The sequence below is a fragment of the Leopardus geoffroyi genome, chromosome B1, assembly GCF_018350155.1.
Source record: "Leopardus geoffroyi isolate Oge1 chromosome B1, O.geoffroyi_Oge1_pat1.0, whole genome shotgun sequence".
Classification (NCBI taxonomy): Eukaryota; Metazoa; Chordata; class Mammalia; order Carnivora; family Felidae; genus Leopardus; species Leopardus geoffroyi.
In genome coordinates this window covers 142,107,858-142,125,803 of record NC_059327.1, presented here as the reverse complement: position 1 = coordinate 142,125,803, position 17,946 = coordinate 142,107,858, and the positions used below count along the sequence as shown (strand labels likewise).

Below are 17,946 nucleotides of genomic sequence, written 5' to 3'. Positions count from 1 at the left end.
TGATATACTTGGATTCCTTTCTCTTTATTTTTGCATATTTATTACTGGTCTTTGATTTGTGGTTTCCATTAGGTTTATATATAAATGCATACAGCAGTCTAATTTGATTATTACTTCAATTAGAACCCATTCTTTATTCCTCTCCTCCCACTTTATAGGTATACGGTGCCCTACTTTATATGCTTTTATTTTTGTAAATCCCTTGACTGATTTTTATAGGTGAACTTATTTTTACTTCTTTTGTGTTTCCTACTTTTCTTATTCCTACTGGTGGTCTTTACCTTCCACTCAAAGAGTCCCCTTTAACATTCTTATAAGGCTGATTTACTGGTCATGACTTCCTTTAATTTTTGTTTGGGAAACTGTCTCCCTCTATTTGAATAACTTTGCTGGACACAGTATTCTTGGCTGCAGTTTGTTTGTTTGTTTGTTTTTCCCATAGCACTTTGAATATACCTAGCACTCCCTTCTGACCTGCAAAGTTTGTGCTGAAAAATATGCTGATAGCCTTATGGAGTTTCCCTTGGATGTAACTTTTCTGTTGTTGCTTTTAAATTTTTTTCTTAATAACTATTTTCTGCCATTTTAGTTGGTCTTGAGGTGGACTTCTTGGTTTGATTTTGTTTGGGGATCTCTACCTCCTGGATCTGGACTTTTGTTTTTTTCCCCCTAGATTTAGAAATTTTCAGCTATTATTTCTTCAAGTAAATTTCTTCTACTACCCTTTTCTTTTTCTTCTTCTGCGATTCCTATAATGTGAATGTTATTACGCTTGATGGTGTTGCTGAGTTCCCTAAGTCTATTTTCACATTTATTATTATTATTTTTTCTCTTGTTTAGCTTTATTGCTTTCCATTACTCTGTTCTCCAGGTTCCTACTGTTTTCCATCTAGTGTATTTTTAACTTCAGTTATTGAGTTTTTCATCTTTTTTTTTTTTTTTTTTTATGTTTTCTATCTCTTTGTTAAAGGTCTTGCTGAGATTCTTTACTCTTTTCTCAAGCCTAATGAGTATCTTTATGACCATTACTTTAAATTCTTTGGGCTCCTGGGTTGCTCAGTTTGTTAAGCATCTGACTTCAGCTCAGGTCATGATCTCATGGTCTGTGGGTTTGAGCTCCACATTGGGCTCTGTGCTGACAGCTCAAAGTCTGGAGCCTGCTTCGGATTCTATGTCTCCCTCTCTTTCTGTCCCTCCCATACTCATGCTCTGTCTCTCTCTCAAAAATAAATACACATTAAAAATTTTTTTAAATTCTCTATCAGGCATATTATATATCTCCATTTTGTTTAGGTCTCTTGTCATTTTGTCCTGTTCTTTCATTTGGGACAAACTCATCTGTCTTCTCATTTTGTCTAACTCTCTGTGTCTGTTTTTGCATGTTAGAAAAGTTAGCTATGTCTCCTGCTCTTGAAAGTAGGACCTTATGAGGAATAGGTTCTGTAGTGCCCTGCAATGCAATGTCAGTGTCCCCTATTCACCAGAACCTGGAACTTCACGTGTGTCTCCTGTGAGTGTTGAATGTGCCCTGCTGTTGTGGCTGAGCCATGTTTGCCTTCAGTCCAGTCATCTGCAGTGGCTCTCTTTGTCTTTTATGGGCAGGATCTGGTCTCTGTGGTGTCAGTGGGCCAGTCTGGGGCCCCCTTGGGCTCTAATTGAGTCAGGTCAGATGTTTGTCAGAGATCCAGGAGTGTCTAACTTCAGGTGAATATGGGGGCAGCGTGCTTGGTGCCAGCAAGGCCGTGCGTTAGCAGGGCAGGACCTCCAGAACTAGGGACTGAGTCAGGTTTTGTTGGAGGCAGCAGATCTGCGGAAGTGCTTGGGGTAGCGATGCATGGTGTTAGAAATGTTTATGTGAATCTGCTGTGGGAGGAGACCTGGATTGGCGGCCTGGCTGGAAGGGGCATGTCAGCAGGAGAACTGGGGGCAGGGTGCACTGTTAGCACGTTAGGTAGCAAGTGTTGGCATTGCGCTGGTTCCCAAAGGTGTTGGTGTGTTTATGCTGGGGGTGAGGCATGGAAATGGCACTCACCAGCAATTTTGTTCCTGGAGAAGTCTCTCAAGGACCTTGGCTCTCCAGTACACAATGAGATTTGTATAAACATATCTCCCTCTCATATACCTGAGGCATTGTTCAACCTGCTGTTTCTGTGCTCTATCTCCATGGGGCTGTTTGTTGTGCTGTCTCTTTAAGGGCAAGGACTCAGTTTCCTTTTGCCCTCCTGGCTCTGCCACTTGTCTGTCCCTTGAGCTTGCTGATTTCTCTTAAAGTTCCAAATATTAAGCCTCGCTGATTGTAAGAACTCTGGAAATTCAGTCCCTCTGGTTTTCGAAGCCAAATGTCATGAGGACTGGTCTTCCTCCTCTGGGCTGTCTTGGTGTGAGGGTTTATTTCTCTGCTTTCTCTATGCCCATAGTGTTCCTTCCTCTTGTGGACAGTCTTGCAGTTCCATGTGGCTCCCAACCGCATCTCTGTCCTTCCTACCCTCTTCAAAGTGGCCTCTTCTCTACGTTTAGCTGTGGAGAGTCTGTTCTGCCAATCTTTGGGTTATTTTCTGGGTTACTTACACTGAATTGGCCGTTATCTAATCGTGTCTCTGGGATGAGATGAGCTTATGGTCCTCATACTTTGCCATCTTCCCCAGAAGTCTCCTGATGTATGATGATGTTATTTTTGTGCATGTCTCTTAGTATACATGGGCAGGAGTTCCTCTAGGATATATTCCTAGAAGTGGAATAACTGCATCATTGATATGTGTATGCCTAGACTCATTGAGTTATGTCATATTGTTTTCCATAATGGTATTCCAATTCATACTCTTATCTGCTATGTGTAAAATTTATCCTTAACATTTTCAGCAACCCCAGACTTTTTAAAAAAAGTTTGGCCAGTCTGATGTATGTAAAACATTGCTGCTTAAATGCTCTCATCTAGAAACTGTTACCTGTCCACAATGAAATCAAAGCACTGTTCATTGAAGAAGTCTTATGAAAAAAATATTGTCAGCTGCAGCAAAATACTTATGGATGTGGTTTATTTTACATGCTGGTGTAATGTTAATTTAGAGGCCTACTGACCACTCTTTAAACAGCAATGTCAAATGGTATTTTATTGTGGTTTAAATTAATATTTATGTGACTGCAAATGAGATTGTGCATTTTTCCATGCATTTCATGCATCATTTATGTTGCCTTTTCAGTTAGAAACCTGTTCGTCTCTTTTATTTTTTTAATTAGGTTGATCTTACATATTCTGGATATTAATTCTTTGTTATATATGTTGTTATTCTCTCAATTTTGGCTTGTCTTTCACTTTCTTTAATAAGCAGATAGTCTTGGGGCGCCTGGGTGGCGCAGTCGGTTAAGCGTCCGACTTCAGCCAGGTCACGATCTCGCGGTCCGTGAGTTCGAGCCCCGCGTCGGGCTCTGGGCTGATGGCTCAGAGCCTGGAGCCTGTTTCCGATTCTGTGTCTCCCTCTCTCTCTGCCCCTCCCCCGTTCATGCTCTGTCTCTCTCTGTCCCAAAAATAAATAAACGTTGAAAAAAAAATTAAAAAAATAAATAAATAAACAGATAGTCTTAACACTAATAAGTCATTTTTTGGCCAGTGCTTTTGTGTTTTGTTTGTGAAATTGGTCCCTCCTAAATGATCAAAAAGATACTTTCCTGTATTCTGAAAGCTTTTAGTTTTGCCATTCAAATGTAAATCCTTGGTCCATCTAAATTTGATTGGTGTGTGGTGTGTGTGTGTGTGTGTGTGTGTGTGTGTGTGTTATGAGATAGGGATCTAAATCTATTCTTTTCCCTATGAATAATCTCTTTTCTTAACACCACTTAATTGAATTATTTGCACAATGATCTACAATAACATTTGTCATATTTCAAATATCCACATGTGTATGGGTCTGTTGCTAGGCTATTTTTGTTTTATTAATTTGTCTTTCTATACTTGTGCCAATAGCAAAGTGTCTTAATTACCATAACTTCATAACACATTGATCTCTGGTAAGGCGATTCCCTCCACTTAGCTGTTATTCTTCAGATGTACATTGGGCAACTCTGTGAATGTATTATACATATAAAAAGAGAGAAATTTAAATTATTAAGAAATTCAGGATATATATTCCATAATAGCAGAGCTAACATACTCTGTTGAACCTGAACTACATTAAGTTAAAAATAAATGAAGACAGGGGGCACCTGGCTGGCTCAGTCAGTAGAACATACAATTGTAGATTTCATGGTTGTAAGTTTGAGCTCTACATTGGGTGTACAGATTACTTAAAAACAAAATCTTAAACAAAAAATGAAGACAATTGTTGAATTAGATGTTTACTTGGCTTTAGTTTCACGTATTGTAGGTTCTATTACTATACTTAAAAAATTTTTTTTGATGTTTATGTATTTTTGAGAGAGAGAGAGAGACAGAGTGCAAGCAGGGGAGGGGCAGTAAGAGAGGGAGACACAGAATCCAAAGCAGGCCCCAGGCTCCAGCTGTTAGCACAGAGCCTAACATGGGGCCCAAACTCACCAACCCGGAGATCATGACCTGAGCCGAAGTCAGACACTTAACTGACTGAGCCACTGAGGTGCCCCACTATTACACTTTTTAAAGAATGGTTGAGACTCATAAAATATTGAATATTTTTGTTTTTTTGTTTTGGAAACATTGATTAAGAATATAAAAATTATGGATGTAATGATTAATGTATTTTTTTTCTTTCAAGTCTTGATACATCATCAAAAGCATGGTCTTTCCAAGACGACTTGTCAGACACCTCTTTATCCTTGTTCTGTAAATGTTTGGGTGCCCAGCAGATATTTTGCTGCTGCTACAAAGTAAGTATTTTTTTTTAATTCATTTTGTTGGCTCTCATTTAAAATTTTGATTAAAAAACATTATGCTTTGTCCCATAAATATGTACAGGGACATATAGTTGTAAAAGTTTCTCATCTCTGCTTCTTTGACCTTTTATAGTCCTAAAGAAAAAAATATGACTTATTATAGTAATACTTAACATATATTGAACACTGGCATTCAATAATTAATTTATTTTCCACAGCAACTTTATGTGCAAGCTGTTGTTATAATGTTATGTTTTTGAGTTGAAAAGTAAGGCACTGATAGATTAGATAACTTGCCTAGGGTCACAGAGCTAGTAAGTGTTGGAGCTAGGATTTTGTGATATGATAAATATTTATATTGGTCTCTGCCCCCAGTGCTTGATACAGAACTCTTAAAACCTCTTGTAATTTTCTGGGTGATAGGAGCATCTTTTGTTCTAATAAGGCAAATCTTGGTAGACTCTTAGGTGAGGGCTGGCCACCAGAAAGAGCAAGCCATGATTAGATTCTTTCAGCCCTGGGGTGCCTGGGTGGCTCATTCAGTTAAATGTCAGACTACAGCTCAGGTCATGATCTCATGGTTCTTGAGTCTGAGCCCCACATCAGGCTCTGGTGGAGCCTGCTTCGGGTTCAGTGTCTCCCTCTCTCTGCCTATCTCCCCTGCTCGCTCTCTCTCTGTCTCTCTCAGAAAATGAATAAAACACTAAACAAATTAAAAAAAAAAAAAAAAAAAAAGAATAGTCTTTCAGCCCTGCCAGGGAGAGAGGCTAGAGATTGAGTTCATAATTGATTATGCCTCCATAAAAATCCCAGTACTGTGGGGTTCTAAGAGTTTCTGGATTGGTGAATATATACGTGTGCCAGAAAGGTGACTCACCCAGACCCACTGGGGAGAGAAACTCTTACACTCTAGACTCTTTTGGACCTTCCCCTATGTCCCTATTCATCTGTATCCTTTATCATATTTTTTATTGTATAATAAACTGGTAAATGTTAAGTAAGTGTTTCTTTGTGCTCTGTGAACTATTCTAGTAAATTATGAAGTCTGTGGAGGGGGTCACAGGACGCCTTGATTTCTAGCCATTTGGCCAGAAATACCAGAGGCCCTGAATTGCAGTTGGCATTCAAAGTGGGGGCAGTCCTGTGGGATTGAATCCTTAACTTGTGGGATCTGATGCAAAATCCAGGTAGATAGTATCAGAATTGTGTTCAAGTGTTGGATACTTGGCTGATGTCAGATGATTGGTTGGTGTAGAAAAAAAAAACCACATACATTTAATGTCAGAATTGTTTCTTATTTAACTGTATTCCTCGTTTTGCATCTTGCTTGCTTTTAACTTAACAGCGTATCATAGGCGTGCCTGGGTGACTCAATCTGTTAAGCATCCAACTCATGATTTCAGCTCAGGTCATGATGTCACTGTGTGTGGGTTCTAGACCCACATTGGGCTCCTCCACACTAAACAGCATAGATCGTGCTTAAGGTCTTCTCTCTCTGCCTCTCTTCTGCACTTGCTCTCTCTTTCTCTCTCAAAATAAAGAAATAAACTTAAAAAAATGATATATCTTGGAGATAGTTTTAGATGGAGCTGTCTAGTTATTTTTTTTTTAATGAGATATAATTGACACATAATATATTAGTGTCAGGTGTACAACATAATGATTCAATATTTATATATTTTGGGAAATCCCCATAAGAGTAAGTCTTGTTAATATCTGTCACTATATAGAGATGTACTTTCTTTTCTTGTGATGAGAGCTTTCGAAGATTTACCCTCTTAGCAACTTTCAAACAGACCATACAGTATTATTAACTGTAGTCACCTTGCTACACATTACATTTCCATGATTATTTATTTTATAAGAGGGAGTTTGTACTTTTGACCACCTTGGCCCATTTCACCACCCCCGCCTTGCCTTTGGTAACCACCAATTAGTTCTCTGCATCTGTGAGTTCATTTTTTTTTTTTTTTTAAAGATTTCATGTATAAGTGAGATCATATGGTATTTGTTATTTTTTGTCTAACTTTTATCAGCATAATGCCCTGAAGTTCCATCCATGTTGTCTCAAATGGCAAGATTTCATTCTTTTCTTATGACTGAATGATAAATATTTCATTGTATACATGTGCCGTATTTTCTTTATCCATTCATCTGTTGATGGACACTTAGGTTGTTTCCATGTTTTGGCTCTTGTAAAATAGTGCTATAATGACCTGCATATAATATTTCATCATGTGAATATACCATAATTTATTTAACCATTTCCCTATTTCCCTCTATGATACACATTTATCTTTTTAATCTTTTGCTAATACAAATGATCCTGCAGTGAATAATCATGTACATAGATCTTGTCAAAGATTATGAATACATTTGTAGTATAAACTCTGAGAAATAGAATTTTTGAATCAAAAGATATGTGCACTTATAATTGTGATAGGTAATGCCAAATTGCCTTCATAGAGATATTGACAATTTATGTTCTTGCCAGTAAATAGTATTAGAATGCCTATTTTTCCATATACAGTGTAGTTAAAATTTTTGAACTCTGACAATTTGCTGGGTATGAATGGTATAATCAAGTTTTAATTTATGTTTCTTTTATTATTATTGAGGTTGTATATCTTTTCATGTGTTAAAAAACCATTTATATTGTTTACTATGGATTTTCTTCATGTTCTATTCCAATTCTTTGTTGATTAGTAGGAGCTCTTTACATAAAATAAATTAGTACATATTGTGTACTATATATAACCTTTTATTTTAATTGCCGTGGAAGAGAAATGGACCAACTTCTATGGGATCACAGATATAAGGTAAATTAATTCTACCTGGAAAAGGGTATGGCAAGAAGTATTTGAACTGGGTCCTGAAAGAATTTTGCAGGGGGGTTGAGAGAAAAGTATTTCAGTGGTACAAAAGCATGAAAGTGAATGATATGGATGAATACTGTCTGCTATGGCTTGATACAGGATGAAGAGGGAGGTGGCAGAAATATAACTAGAAAGGAGCCTTTCTTTTCAGTGTGCATAGTACCCAGTGGATTCTTTTTTGTTGTTAAGTTAGAGGAGTATTGGGTTCTACCTGGTTACACCCCTATCCCTCTAGCAGTGAATGAGTGCCTGCATTCTTAACCTCTCTTGATATCATCAGTCTTTATTTCTGTTTCTTCATTGTATTCTAATTTATATCTTTTGCTTATTTTTCTTTTGAGCAGTTTGTCTTCTTTTCTGCTTTTTGAAAATATTTATTAGGGATATTAATTACTGTTAGAATATTTTATCTTTAAATGTTTGCTTTTATCCTATAGAAAATTTTCATCTTATGTCTTCCCCATATTCTCTTCCAGTGCAACTTTAAAAACAATTTTCACTCATCTAAAAACTATAGCATGAGAAATATGCAACGTAAAATAAAACTGGTAAATTATTAGCAGATGATTTCTTTCATGTCTGACAAATGAGAATTATTCAGTAGCATGATGAGAATCATAGTATTTGTAATTTTAGTGGTGGTTTTAATTTTTTAAGGTACCGATTTTATAATATAGTAAGAAATAGTTTTTGTATGGAATTTTTTTTTTTTTTTAAATCAGAGCTGAGACAGGTTGGAGAGGCTTGTGCTTGCTTCTCTCTTCTCTCGTCATCTTGAATCTCTTCACTCCTCCATCTATGTGCATATACCCATGGTTTGCCAGTGGCAGATCCTAATAAAGAAAGGCCACTTGATCATCTCTGACTCTGGTTCTGTTTCTCTGTTGATAATAGGCTCTTTTTTCATGTATCTCAAATTTTTTGACTGTTGAACATCTTGTGTAGAACAGTTGAGACCGAAGTACCTAGTATTTATGCCTGGGAATGCACATGCCTCTTCTTGTCACAGTGTTCAATCAGTCCAGTCAGAAGTTGAGCTAGGTTTTGGTTTTGTTGTTGCTATGGTTACCACCAGCTTCACATTTCTGTACTTTACGTTGTGCTTAGGGTGGGGGCTGGGTTGCTAGAAGGTTTTTCTCAGCGTTTCTGTTTTATGCTCTATTTTCTGCCTTGCCTGTGCAACTGTGCCTCAGAGGGGGGTCTCTCTGCATACTCTTTCCCCTCCCCTAGTGTAGATTGCTGTTGCTTATTAGTGCCTGCTAGGCTCGTGATGGGTGCAGGAGGGATATTCTGTTTTCCAAGTCCAGCCTTTTTCTTAAGTAGATGCAGTGTGGCTGGATCTTGGGAATGTGGTTTTCTCAGTATTTCTGTCCCTTCTCCTTTTGGTATTTATTTATTGCAGGTCTTGTGCCAGTGTCCAGGCCCTTCCCCAGCTTTACTGTACTGGTGAGGATACTGTGCTCAGGACTGTTTCCTGACCTACCCCTAAGGGTAGAAGTTTTGGTGTTTTTTTTCTTTCTTTTCCCTACACCTGTGCCCTACATGTTTTCAGGGTTACATACCTTTCTGGCAGCAGTGGCTAACTCTGTGCCTGCACTCTTTAGGAAGGTTTTCTAGTCTCCTGGCCTGCTCCAGTCTTTCCCAGGAGCATCTGGTGGAGGTCTGTGGAAAGGGCCTGTAAATTGAGTGTGAACTTCCCTTGTGTGTGGATTTCCCAGGGAGTTTCTAGTAGTCCTAAAATTGTAGCTGATTTTTTTTCTTCTTACCTGCTTGCCTTCTATACTCTGCCATGGGTGAGAGTGTCCTGAGTATGCATATGGAGTGGGCATGGGGAATGTGGGCTGATTCTCCTTGGATTTAAGGCTACTTAGTTGCCCTGTGATCTCAGCTTTGTGTTGCATTCAAGAAAAGTCATGATTTTATCCAACTCTCTTATTGTAAGTGCTCTTTCCAGTTTTTATTTTTTAATTTTCATTTGTTTATATTATTACTGACTGTTTTATTCTTTTGGCTTTCACATTGTAAGCATAAGCAGAACTTCTGCATTTAGTTTCATGAATAAACCAGTGTCAGAGATATTAGTGAATTTATTTACAGGATTACACTAAGAAATAAGATGTCCAGATATGTGCATTCCATTAATAATTACATGCCCTAGGCATTTTGTCTTTAGTTCTGTTAGCTCAGTGTAATTTGACAGAAATTGTGTGTCACCGTGCTGCCTGGATTCCATCCCCCAGTTCCTCTGTGTAAAGGGTTTTTCAGCCTTGAAGGGACTTGGATCTCTGGGGTCACAGATCTTCAGAGGTCTTGAAGTGAGCTTTATTACAGCATTGATTTTGGGGCACCTGGGTGGCTTAGTTGGTTGGGTGTCCGATCGGCTCAGGTCATGATCTCACGGTTCAGGGTTCGAGCCCTGTGTCGTGCTTTGTGCTGACAGCTCAGAGCCTGGAGCCTGCTTTGGATTCTGTGCCTCCCTCTCTCTCTGCCCCTCCTCCACTCACATTCTGTTTCTCTCTCTCTCAAAAATAAATAAACATTAAAAAAATTATTACAGCACTGATTTTTTCTCGTTTGAGTATGACTATGGAATTATTTTTTCTTTTACACTTTCGGTGTTAAGGGACAGATGAGGCAAGGGGAGAGTTATTACTTGAGTAGTCTCTTATTACTCATTTAATGTATGTGGTTGAGGTACCAAGGTAACTGCAGCAAAATTCTCTTTGATTCAGACTGCCAGATATTTCTCCCTCACGTTGGCAAACCCCTTTTTAGTACGATTTATTTTTATTCCCCAAGAATCACAGTATTTAAACTCTCCTGATAGGGCCTTACATTTGTATGAGCAACAGAGTTCTTCTGGATGCGATTCTAATGAATAAAGATAGCCATTTTTTGAAGGGTCATGGAAAATAGGCAGTCGGTCTACAAAATTAATTATTGACAGATTTTATTGTGTGTTTTTTTAATTTTGGAAGAAAGTGTTTTTTTAGAGTCCTATTTGATCTGTGTTATAATGTATTATGCTTTTTTTTTTTCTTTATCCAAAACAGTGTTCTGGGGCACCTGGGTGGCTCAGTACATTGAGCATCCAACTCTTGATTTCAGTTCAGGTCATGATCCCAGGGTTGTGGAATTGAGCCCCGTGTTAGGCTCCACGCTCAGAATGTGATTCTCTCTCTCTCTCTCCCTCTGCCCCTCTCCTCGCTTGTGCTCTCTCTCTCTAAAATAAAATAAATCTTAAAAAACAATAGGGGCGTCTGAGTGTCTCAGTTAGTTAATCATCTAACTTGATTTTGGCTCAGGTCAAGATCTCATCTGGCTCTGTGCTGTCAGTGTGGAGCCTGCTTGGGATTCTCTCTCTCCTCTCTCTGCCCCTCTCCAGATCATGTATGTGCTCCTCTCTCTCTCTCAAAAATAAATAAACGAACATTAAAAAAAAAAAACAAACCTGTGTTTCCGTTTGTAACTTAAAAATATTTTTCTTGAATCACCTCAAATATTTTGTGAAACAGAGATCAAAGTAGAAGTAAGTAGGGGTGCCTGGGTGTCTCAGTTGATTAAACATCTGACTTCGGCTCAGGTCATGATCTCACAGTTCGTGGATTCCAGCCCTGCATTGGTCTCTGTGCTGACAAATTGGAACCTGCTTTGGATTCTGTGTCTCCCTCCCTCTCTGCCCCTCCCTCGCACGCATGCACACACACGCACTCTCTCTCAAAAATAAATAAACATTAAAAAATTTAAAAAAGTATAAGTAAATTGCTGTATATCTCAATTCAGTCTCTTTATGTATCAGACTTCTTTTGAGTTTTGCAAATATTTATTAACATAAAAATCACATTTCAGTCCTTGGGAATTTGATATTAATTGCAATTTGAATGGACAGGTTCAGCCATGATTACAAATTTATTGGTGAAATCAGCATTTATCTAAAGTAAATCTATAGGTTACAGCTAGGACATTTATCTGTTTTATTTTAGATGGAGATTTTGTTACCAAAACAGGCGCTCTCAGGATGCCTGGGTGGCTCAGTTGGTTAAACGTCCTACTTTTGATCTTGGCTCAGATTGTGGTCACATGGTTTGTGGGATTGGGCCCCAGTCGGGCTCTGAGCTGGCAGCATCAAGCCTGGTTGGGATTCCCTCTCTCCTCTCTCTGCTTCTCTCTCTCTCTCTCAAAATAAATAAATAAACTTAAAAAAAAAAAAAAAAAAAAGCATGTTCTCCAGGCTCCTTCTTTTATTGGCCTCCCTGTTCTTTTACTAAATATAAAATAAAAGATGTGATTTTTCTCCACTTTGAAAGGTTCAGAGTTTTGTGGACTACTTCCAAAGTAGCTATTGAGGTGTGTTGTATCCATCCACTGGGGCACCTGCTTAGACTTGTCATCAGTCCAGAAGGACACCTGTGTCCCATTAAAAATGAGCATTGTCATTATCTGCTATTCTGTTGAATTGCTTGTTAGCTGGGAGGATGCTGTTAATTGTGGTAATTAGGATTCGTTGAGTGCTAAAAGAATGGGAGAGAGAGAATCCCAAGCGGGCTCTGATCTGCACTGACAGCGTGGAGACTGATGCAGGGCTTGAACACATGAACTGTGAGATCATGATCTAAGTCGAAATCAAGAGTTGGAGGTTTAACTGACTGAGCCACTCAGGCACCCCTAGTTTCTTTAAAAAAAAATTATTTTGCCATCATCTGTTTCTTGCACATAAATTTTATAGGACCCCATATTAGTTTTCTGTTGCTGCCATAATAAATTACCACAAACTTTGTGGTTTAAAACATCCCAAATTTATTATCTTGCAGTTCTGTGGGTCAAGTCAGCCATGGATCTCACTGGGCTAAAATCAAGGTGTCAGCAGGGCTTCTTTCCAGACTGGAGGGGAAAATCTGTATCCTGTCCAGTCCCATTTTTGAGAGGCTACCCACATTCCCTGACTTGAGGGCCCCTTCCTCCATCTTCAAAGCCAAGAATGGCAGATTCCCTTTCATGCTCAAATTTCTTTTGTCACTTCCCACCTCTGTCAGATGCAGGTGAAAGGGGAAAGTTTCTCTGCTTTCAGGGACTTGTGTGATTAGATTGTACTCCCTGGATTATCCAAATAATCTCCCTATCTGGAAGTCTTTAGCCCTAAGCACATCTGCAAAGTCCTTTTTGCCATGTAGATATTGCCTTTTTGGAAAGCCATTATTTTGCCTACCACAGAACCCAAACCTTTTTCTAGAATATTATTTAACTAATTTAAAACTTTATGGTTAAAAGATTATAGGTATGATTTGAATTAATGCTGAGAAAATATATTATCTCTAGCTGTCTTGTTTTTTCTATTTTTTAGCTTCAAACTCTTACCTGCAATTACCTGCTGAACATATTTTCCTAGATATTTTGTAAACACCTTGTTAGCTTTTGTTATATACCAGACCACTCAAGAGTTACTTATCATTGCCCACACATCTATGGCTCAGCTGATTTAAGCTTCGGATGGGTGTTTCTTATGACCTTGGCTGAGCTTGCTGCACATCTGTGAGTCTGCAGGTCAGCTGAGAATTGTCCAATCTAGCCTGGGGTTCTGTGGGGGCAGGTCTCTTTCATGTATCTCTCCTTCTCCTGCCTTTGGGCTAGCCCAGGCATGTTCTTATGAAAATGACAGAAATACAAACATACACGTGGAAACATATGAAGCCTCTTTTTGGACTAAACTTAGAACAGAAAAACTGTCACTTTTGCTTATTATATTGGCCACATTAGTCACATGGCCAATCAAGGTGCTAGGAAACATGCTGTACCCCATTAAGTGGGAGGAATTGCAAAGTTACTCAGCAAAGGGACTTGAGAGAGGGGATAAAGAATTGAAGTTAATGATGTAACCAACCCCACACCAAATTCTCTATTGCCCCAAACCGAACTCACCTCTGTGACTACTTTCCTCACAAGAAACCTGTTTTGCTTTCATTTCTGGTCTTAATGATACAGCTCTATGCCTAGTCACACAAGCCAGAAGCCTAGGAAGTATTCTAGAGTCTTTCCCCCTTTCTTTTTCTGCGGTATTTTCTTTGTGAATATCTAATGTCTTATCTTCTTCAGCCTATTACCATCACTGCTCTGGAGGCTGTCATATCTCCTTGGGAAGCAAGGGAAAGAATAGTTTTTATATTGTGTCCAATCCAGCTTCCTTCAAATCCATCTCTTATAGTGGGAATAGTCTGTACGAAAATACAGATGTCACTCCTGGGCTGTGGCTTCTCATTGTTTCTAGTGAAGGCCCTCTATGATGTAGATTCTCCAGCCTCATCTTTTTTTTTTTTTTTTTTTAATATATGAAATTTATTGTCAAATTGGTTTCCATACAACACCCAGTGCTCATCCCAAAAGGTGCCCTCCTTAATACCCATCACCCACCCTCTCCTCCCTCCCACCCCCCATCAACTCTCAGTTTGTTCTCAGTTTTTAACAGTCTCTTATGCTTTCAGCCTCATCTTTTGATGTTTTGTGCCCTCTGTTTTACCCTTTGGTTCAGGAGTCACTAAAATATGGCCGGTGGGCCAAAAAATCTGGTCTGCCATCTATTTTGGTATGGTTCATGAACTAGGAATGGTTCTTACATTTTTTAGTGACACATGAAAATTATGAAATTGAAGCCATTGTTCGTAAATAAAGCTTTATTGGAACACATCTATACTCATTCATTCTTCAGTGTCTATGGCTGCTTTCACATAGTGACAGAATTGAGCTATTGAGATAAGTGACCATCAATAATTTGCTGTCTGGTCCCTTGCAGAAAAATTGTGCCCACTTTTCTCTAGTCAGTTAGAATTTATAATGGCTCTCTGTATGTATTTATATTCTATTTGATGACTCAGTACTTTTATTATGTGTTTCTTTGCCTGGCTAACTCTTTATTTTTTAATTTTTTTAATTTAATTTTTCTCTTGCTACTTTTAGCGTTTTTCTTTTAAAGTTTATTTATTTTGAGAGAGAGAGAGAGAGAGAGAGAGAGAAAGAAAGAAAGAGAAAGCACACACAAGCAGGGGAGGGGCAGGGAGAGAGAATCCCAAGCAGGCTCCACACTGTCAGCACAGAGCCAGATGCAGAGCTTGAACTCATGAACCAGGAGATCATGACCTGAGTGGAAATCCAGAGTTGGATGCTTAACTGACTGAACCACCTAGGTGCTCCACTCTACTTTTTAAAATAGTAGCTTTATTGAGATATAATTTACATACCATAAAATTCACCTATTTAAAGTGTACAATTCAGTGGTCTTTAGTATATTCACACTTTTGCCGCCACCAACAGTGTCATTTTTAGAACATTTTTGTTAACTTACCCCAAAACCCAATGCCCGTTGTCAGTTATGCCCCATTTCTCCAACCCCCTCCTCCAGTCTCGGACAAACTCTAAATCTACTTTCAGTCTCTATGGATTTACCCATTCTTGTTCTTTCATATAGATGGAACCATACAATATGTGGTCTTTTGTGACTGGCTTCTTTTCACTGGCATAATGTTTTTCAAGTTCATGCTTTTTGTAGCTTGTATCAGTACTTCATTCCTTTTCACTGCTGATTGATATTTTATTGTATGGATATACCACATTTATGTATCCATCCATCTGGGTTATTGGACATCTGGGTTGTTTTTACATTTTGGCCATTAGTAATGCTGCTATGAACATTTGTGTACACTTTTTCATGTGGTCATAGGTTTTTGTCTTTCTTGGGTATATACTTGGGCTGATTCTTATCCTTCAAGAATCGATGTTAGGGTCATCTCTTCTAAAACCTTTCCTTTATTTACTAGGCTGGCTTAAAAGTCTTCCTTATGGCTTTGGCCTGGCTCTGCTAACACTGTCAGAGTACTTACCCCACTGTATTGAAATTATCTGTTTGCATGTCTGTCTCCTCTACTCCTCTAAATTTCTGGAGAGCAGCATCAATGCCTTATCTAACTTTGTATCACCTGCAAACAGTACAAAAGTTCACTTGATATTCGTTGAATTTCTATGCTTTTGAATTAAAATAAACTTTAAAAAATTAAAATAAAATAAAATTTATATTTTATTATTTTTTCTGTCTTACATTCATTGGCTTTTTTGAAAAAAGTTTCTTGGGACTCCTGGGTGGCTCAGTTGGTTGAGCATCCAACTTCTGCTCAGGTCATGATCTCACGGTTTGTGGGTTCAAGCCCCACATCAGGCTCTGTCTGTCAGTGCGGAGCCTGCTTCTGATCTTCTGTCCCTGTCTCTCTCTGCCCCTCCCCTACCCATGCTTTCACTGTCTCAAAAATAAGAAAGAAATATTAAAAAAACAGTTTCTTGGACTATGTATTGAGTAACTGATCTTGAATTTATCTTTTTTTAAGGCCTGCAAAGAGCACAAAAAAAGGTGTAAAAGACAAAACATCAGATGAGAAAACAGATGAAACAGAAAAAATAAAGTCATATTCCTTTATGGAAGACGAACCTGAGGATGATGTCTACTTAAAACACTTATATCCAAGACAGATACACGAGGTGGAGAAGGCTATTCAGTTACTTAAGAAATTTCAAATTCTAGACTTTACTAATCCAAAGCAAGGTGTTTATCTTGATTTGACACTGGATATGGCACTGGGGAAGAAGGTATGTAGACTCAATTAAAAAAAATTTATTTGTGAACGGTGGCTATATGAATTGCTGTTTCTTAATTTTTCAAGTTCCTGTTCCATATAACAATTTTTAGAAAATCTTACGCTTTTTCTGTACTTCAGGATGAAAAATGTTTGTCTTTATTTTCAAAATATAAAGTAGAATGTTGAACATATTCTGCAGAGTTGATGAACATGTATCTCCTATTCACCTGAAAATCACTGGTACAAATGTCAGCAAATTGGTGTTAAAATTAATTGAGGTTTGCTGTAACTTTGAAAAATGACTTAAGCTGCCTGGGTGTCCTATTCCTTTTCTGTAAATGAGAGTTTGGGATTAGCTCAGTTGCTTCAGGTGTGTTCCTTAGAGTCTTGCGTTGAGACTAAGTTTGCATGGATGGGGTGCTACACCCGTCACTCTTGCTTTAGCCAAAACCTTTCTGCACTCTTTATATGCAGTTCCATGGAAGACTTTTGTTTATAAAACTCTAAAAGTAGTAAAAATGCTGAGTTAGAGCTGAGGTCCATTACAGCTGTAAATTTTTTAACTGTCTTAAGAAATCTAATTTTCTTGGAAGCAGTGTTTTAATTTTTATTCCAAGGATGTCTTTTTTTGGTCAAACTGAAAGGTACAGGTTTTGAATACAATTGAACAACCTCAACAGCAACAATAGTTGAACACTTAGGAGGAGGAGTACAGTGTAGTGCTTAAGAGAATGGGCTCTGGAATCAGATTACAGTATAGGTCAGAAGCTTGATGTCACCACTTACTTGCACTTTGACTTTAGGCTTACAGTTTAACCTCCTCAGATCTATATTTCTACCTCTTTAAATTTTTTTCTTTTTTACATTTATTTATTTTTGAGAGAGAGAGACAGCGTGAGCAGGGGAGGGGCAGAGAGAGAGAGGGAGACAGAGAATCAGAAGCAGGCTCCAGGCTCCGAGCTGTCAGCACAGAGCCCAATGTGGGGCTTGAACCCACGAACTGTGAGATCATTACCTGAGCCGAAGTCGGATGCTTAACCAGCTGAGCCACCCAGGTGCCCCCGATTTTTCTCTCTTGATAAAGGGAGATAAAATGCTTAGTTCATGCGGTTTTTCAGAGGTTTAAATGAAATAATGCATGTAAAGGACTTGGTAAGTGTTTAATTATCACAACCAACATTTATGGAAACTTCCTGTGTGCCAGCCACAATGCTAAGTGCTTTGCATGCATTTTCTCACTTAATCCTATAATAATCTCAAAAGAGGAAGCTGAGACATAGAAACTGAAGTAACTTCTTCTAGGTCACAGGGTAGAGGGTAGAATTAGGATTTGAATCAAGGTCTTTCTCATTTCTTAGTTCTTATTTATTAGAAACAGTTTATACTGACCATGCTGTAATTTTATTTTATACTATAGTGTTACTGTCCTTTTATTTTAAAAATGTTGTAGTATCCAAGATGATCATTTTCTCAGTCAGCCATTAATGTATAGTTGACCCTTAAACAACATAGGTTTGAACTGTGAGGATCTACTTACATGCAGAGTTTTTTTGATAAGTACAGTACTGTAAATATATTTTCTATTCCTTATTTTCCTAATAACATTTTGT

The 17,946-nt window shown here is 38.2% G+C and overlaps 1 protein-coding gene across 3 annotated transcripts in view; it reads left to right on the top strand.

Annotated features, from left to right (window-relative positions):
* MRPL1 (mitochondrial ribosomal protein L1) overlaps positions 1–17,946 on the top strand; it is a 97,883-nt gene that overhangs the window by 10,134 nt on the left and 69,803 nt on the right. For all 3 annotated transcript variants that reach the window (XM_045473648.1, XM_045473649.1, XM_045473647.1), the window contains exons 2-3: positions 4,728–4,839; positions 16,088–16,346. In XM_045473648.1, the coding sequence (XP_045329604.1) occupies positions 4,728–4,839; positions 16,088–16,346 (371 nt within the window). The remainder of the gene's footprint in view (positions 1–4,727; positions 4,840–16,087; positions 16,347–17,946) is intronic.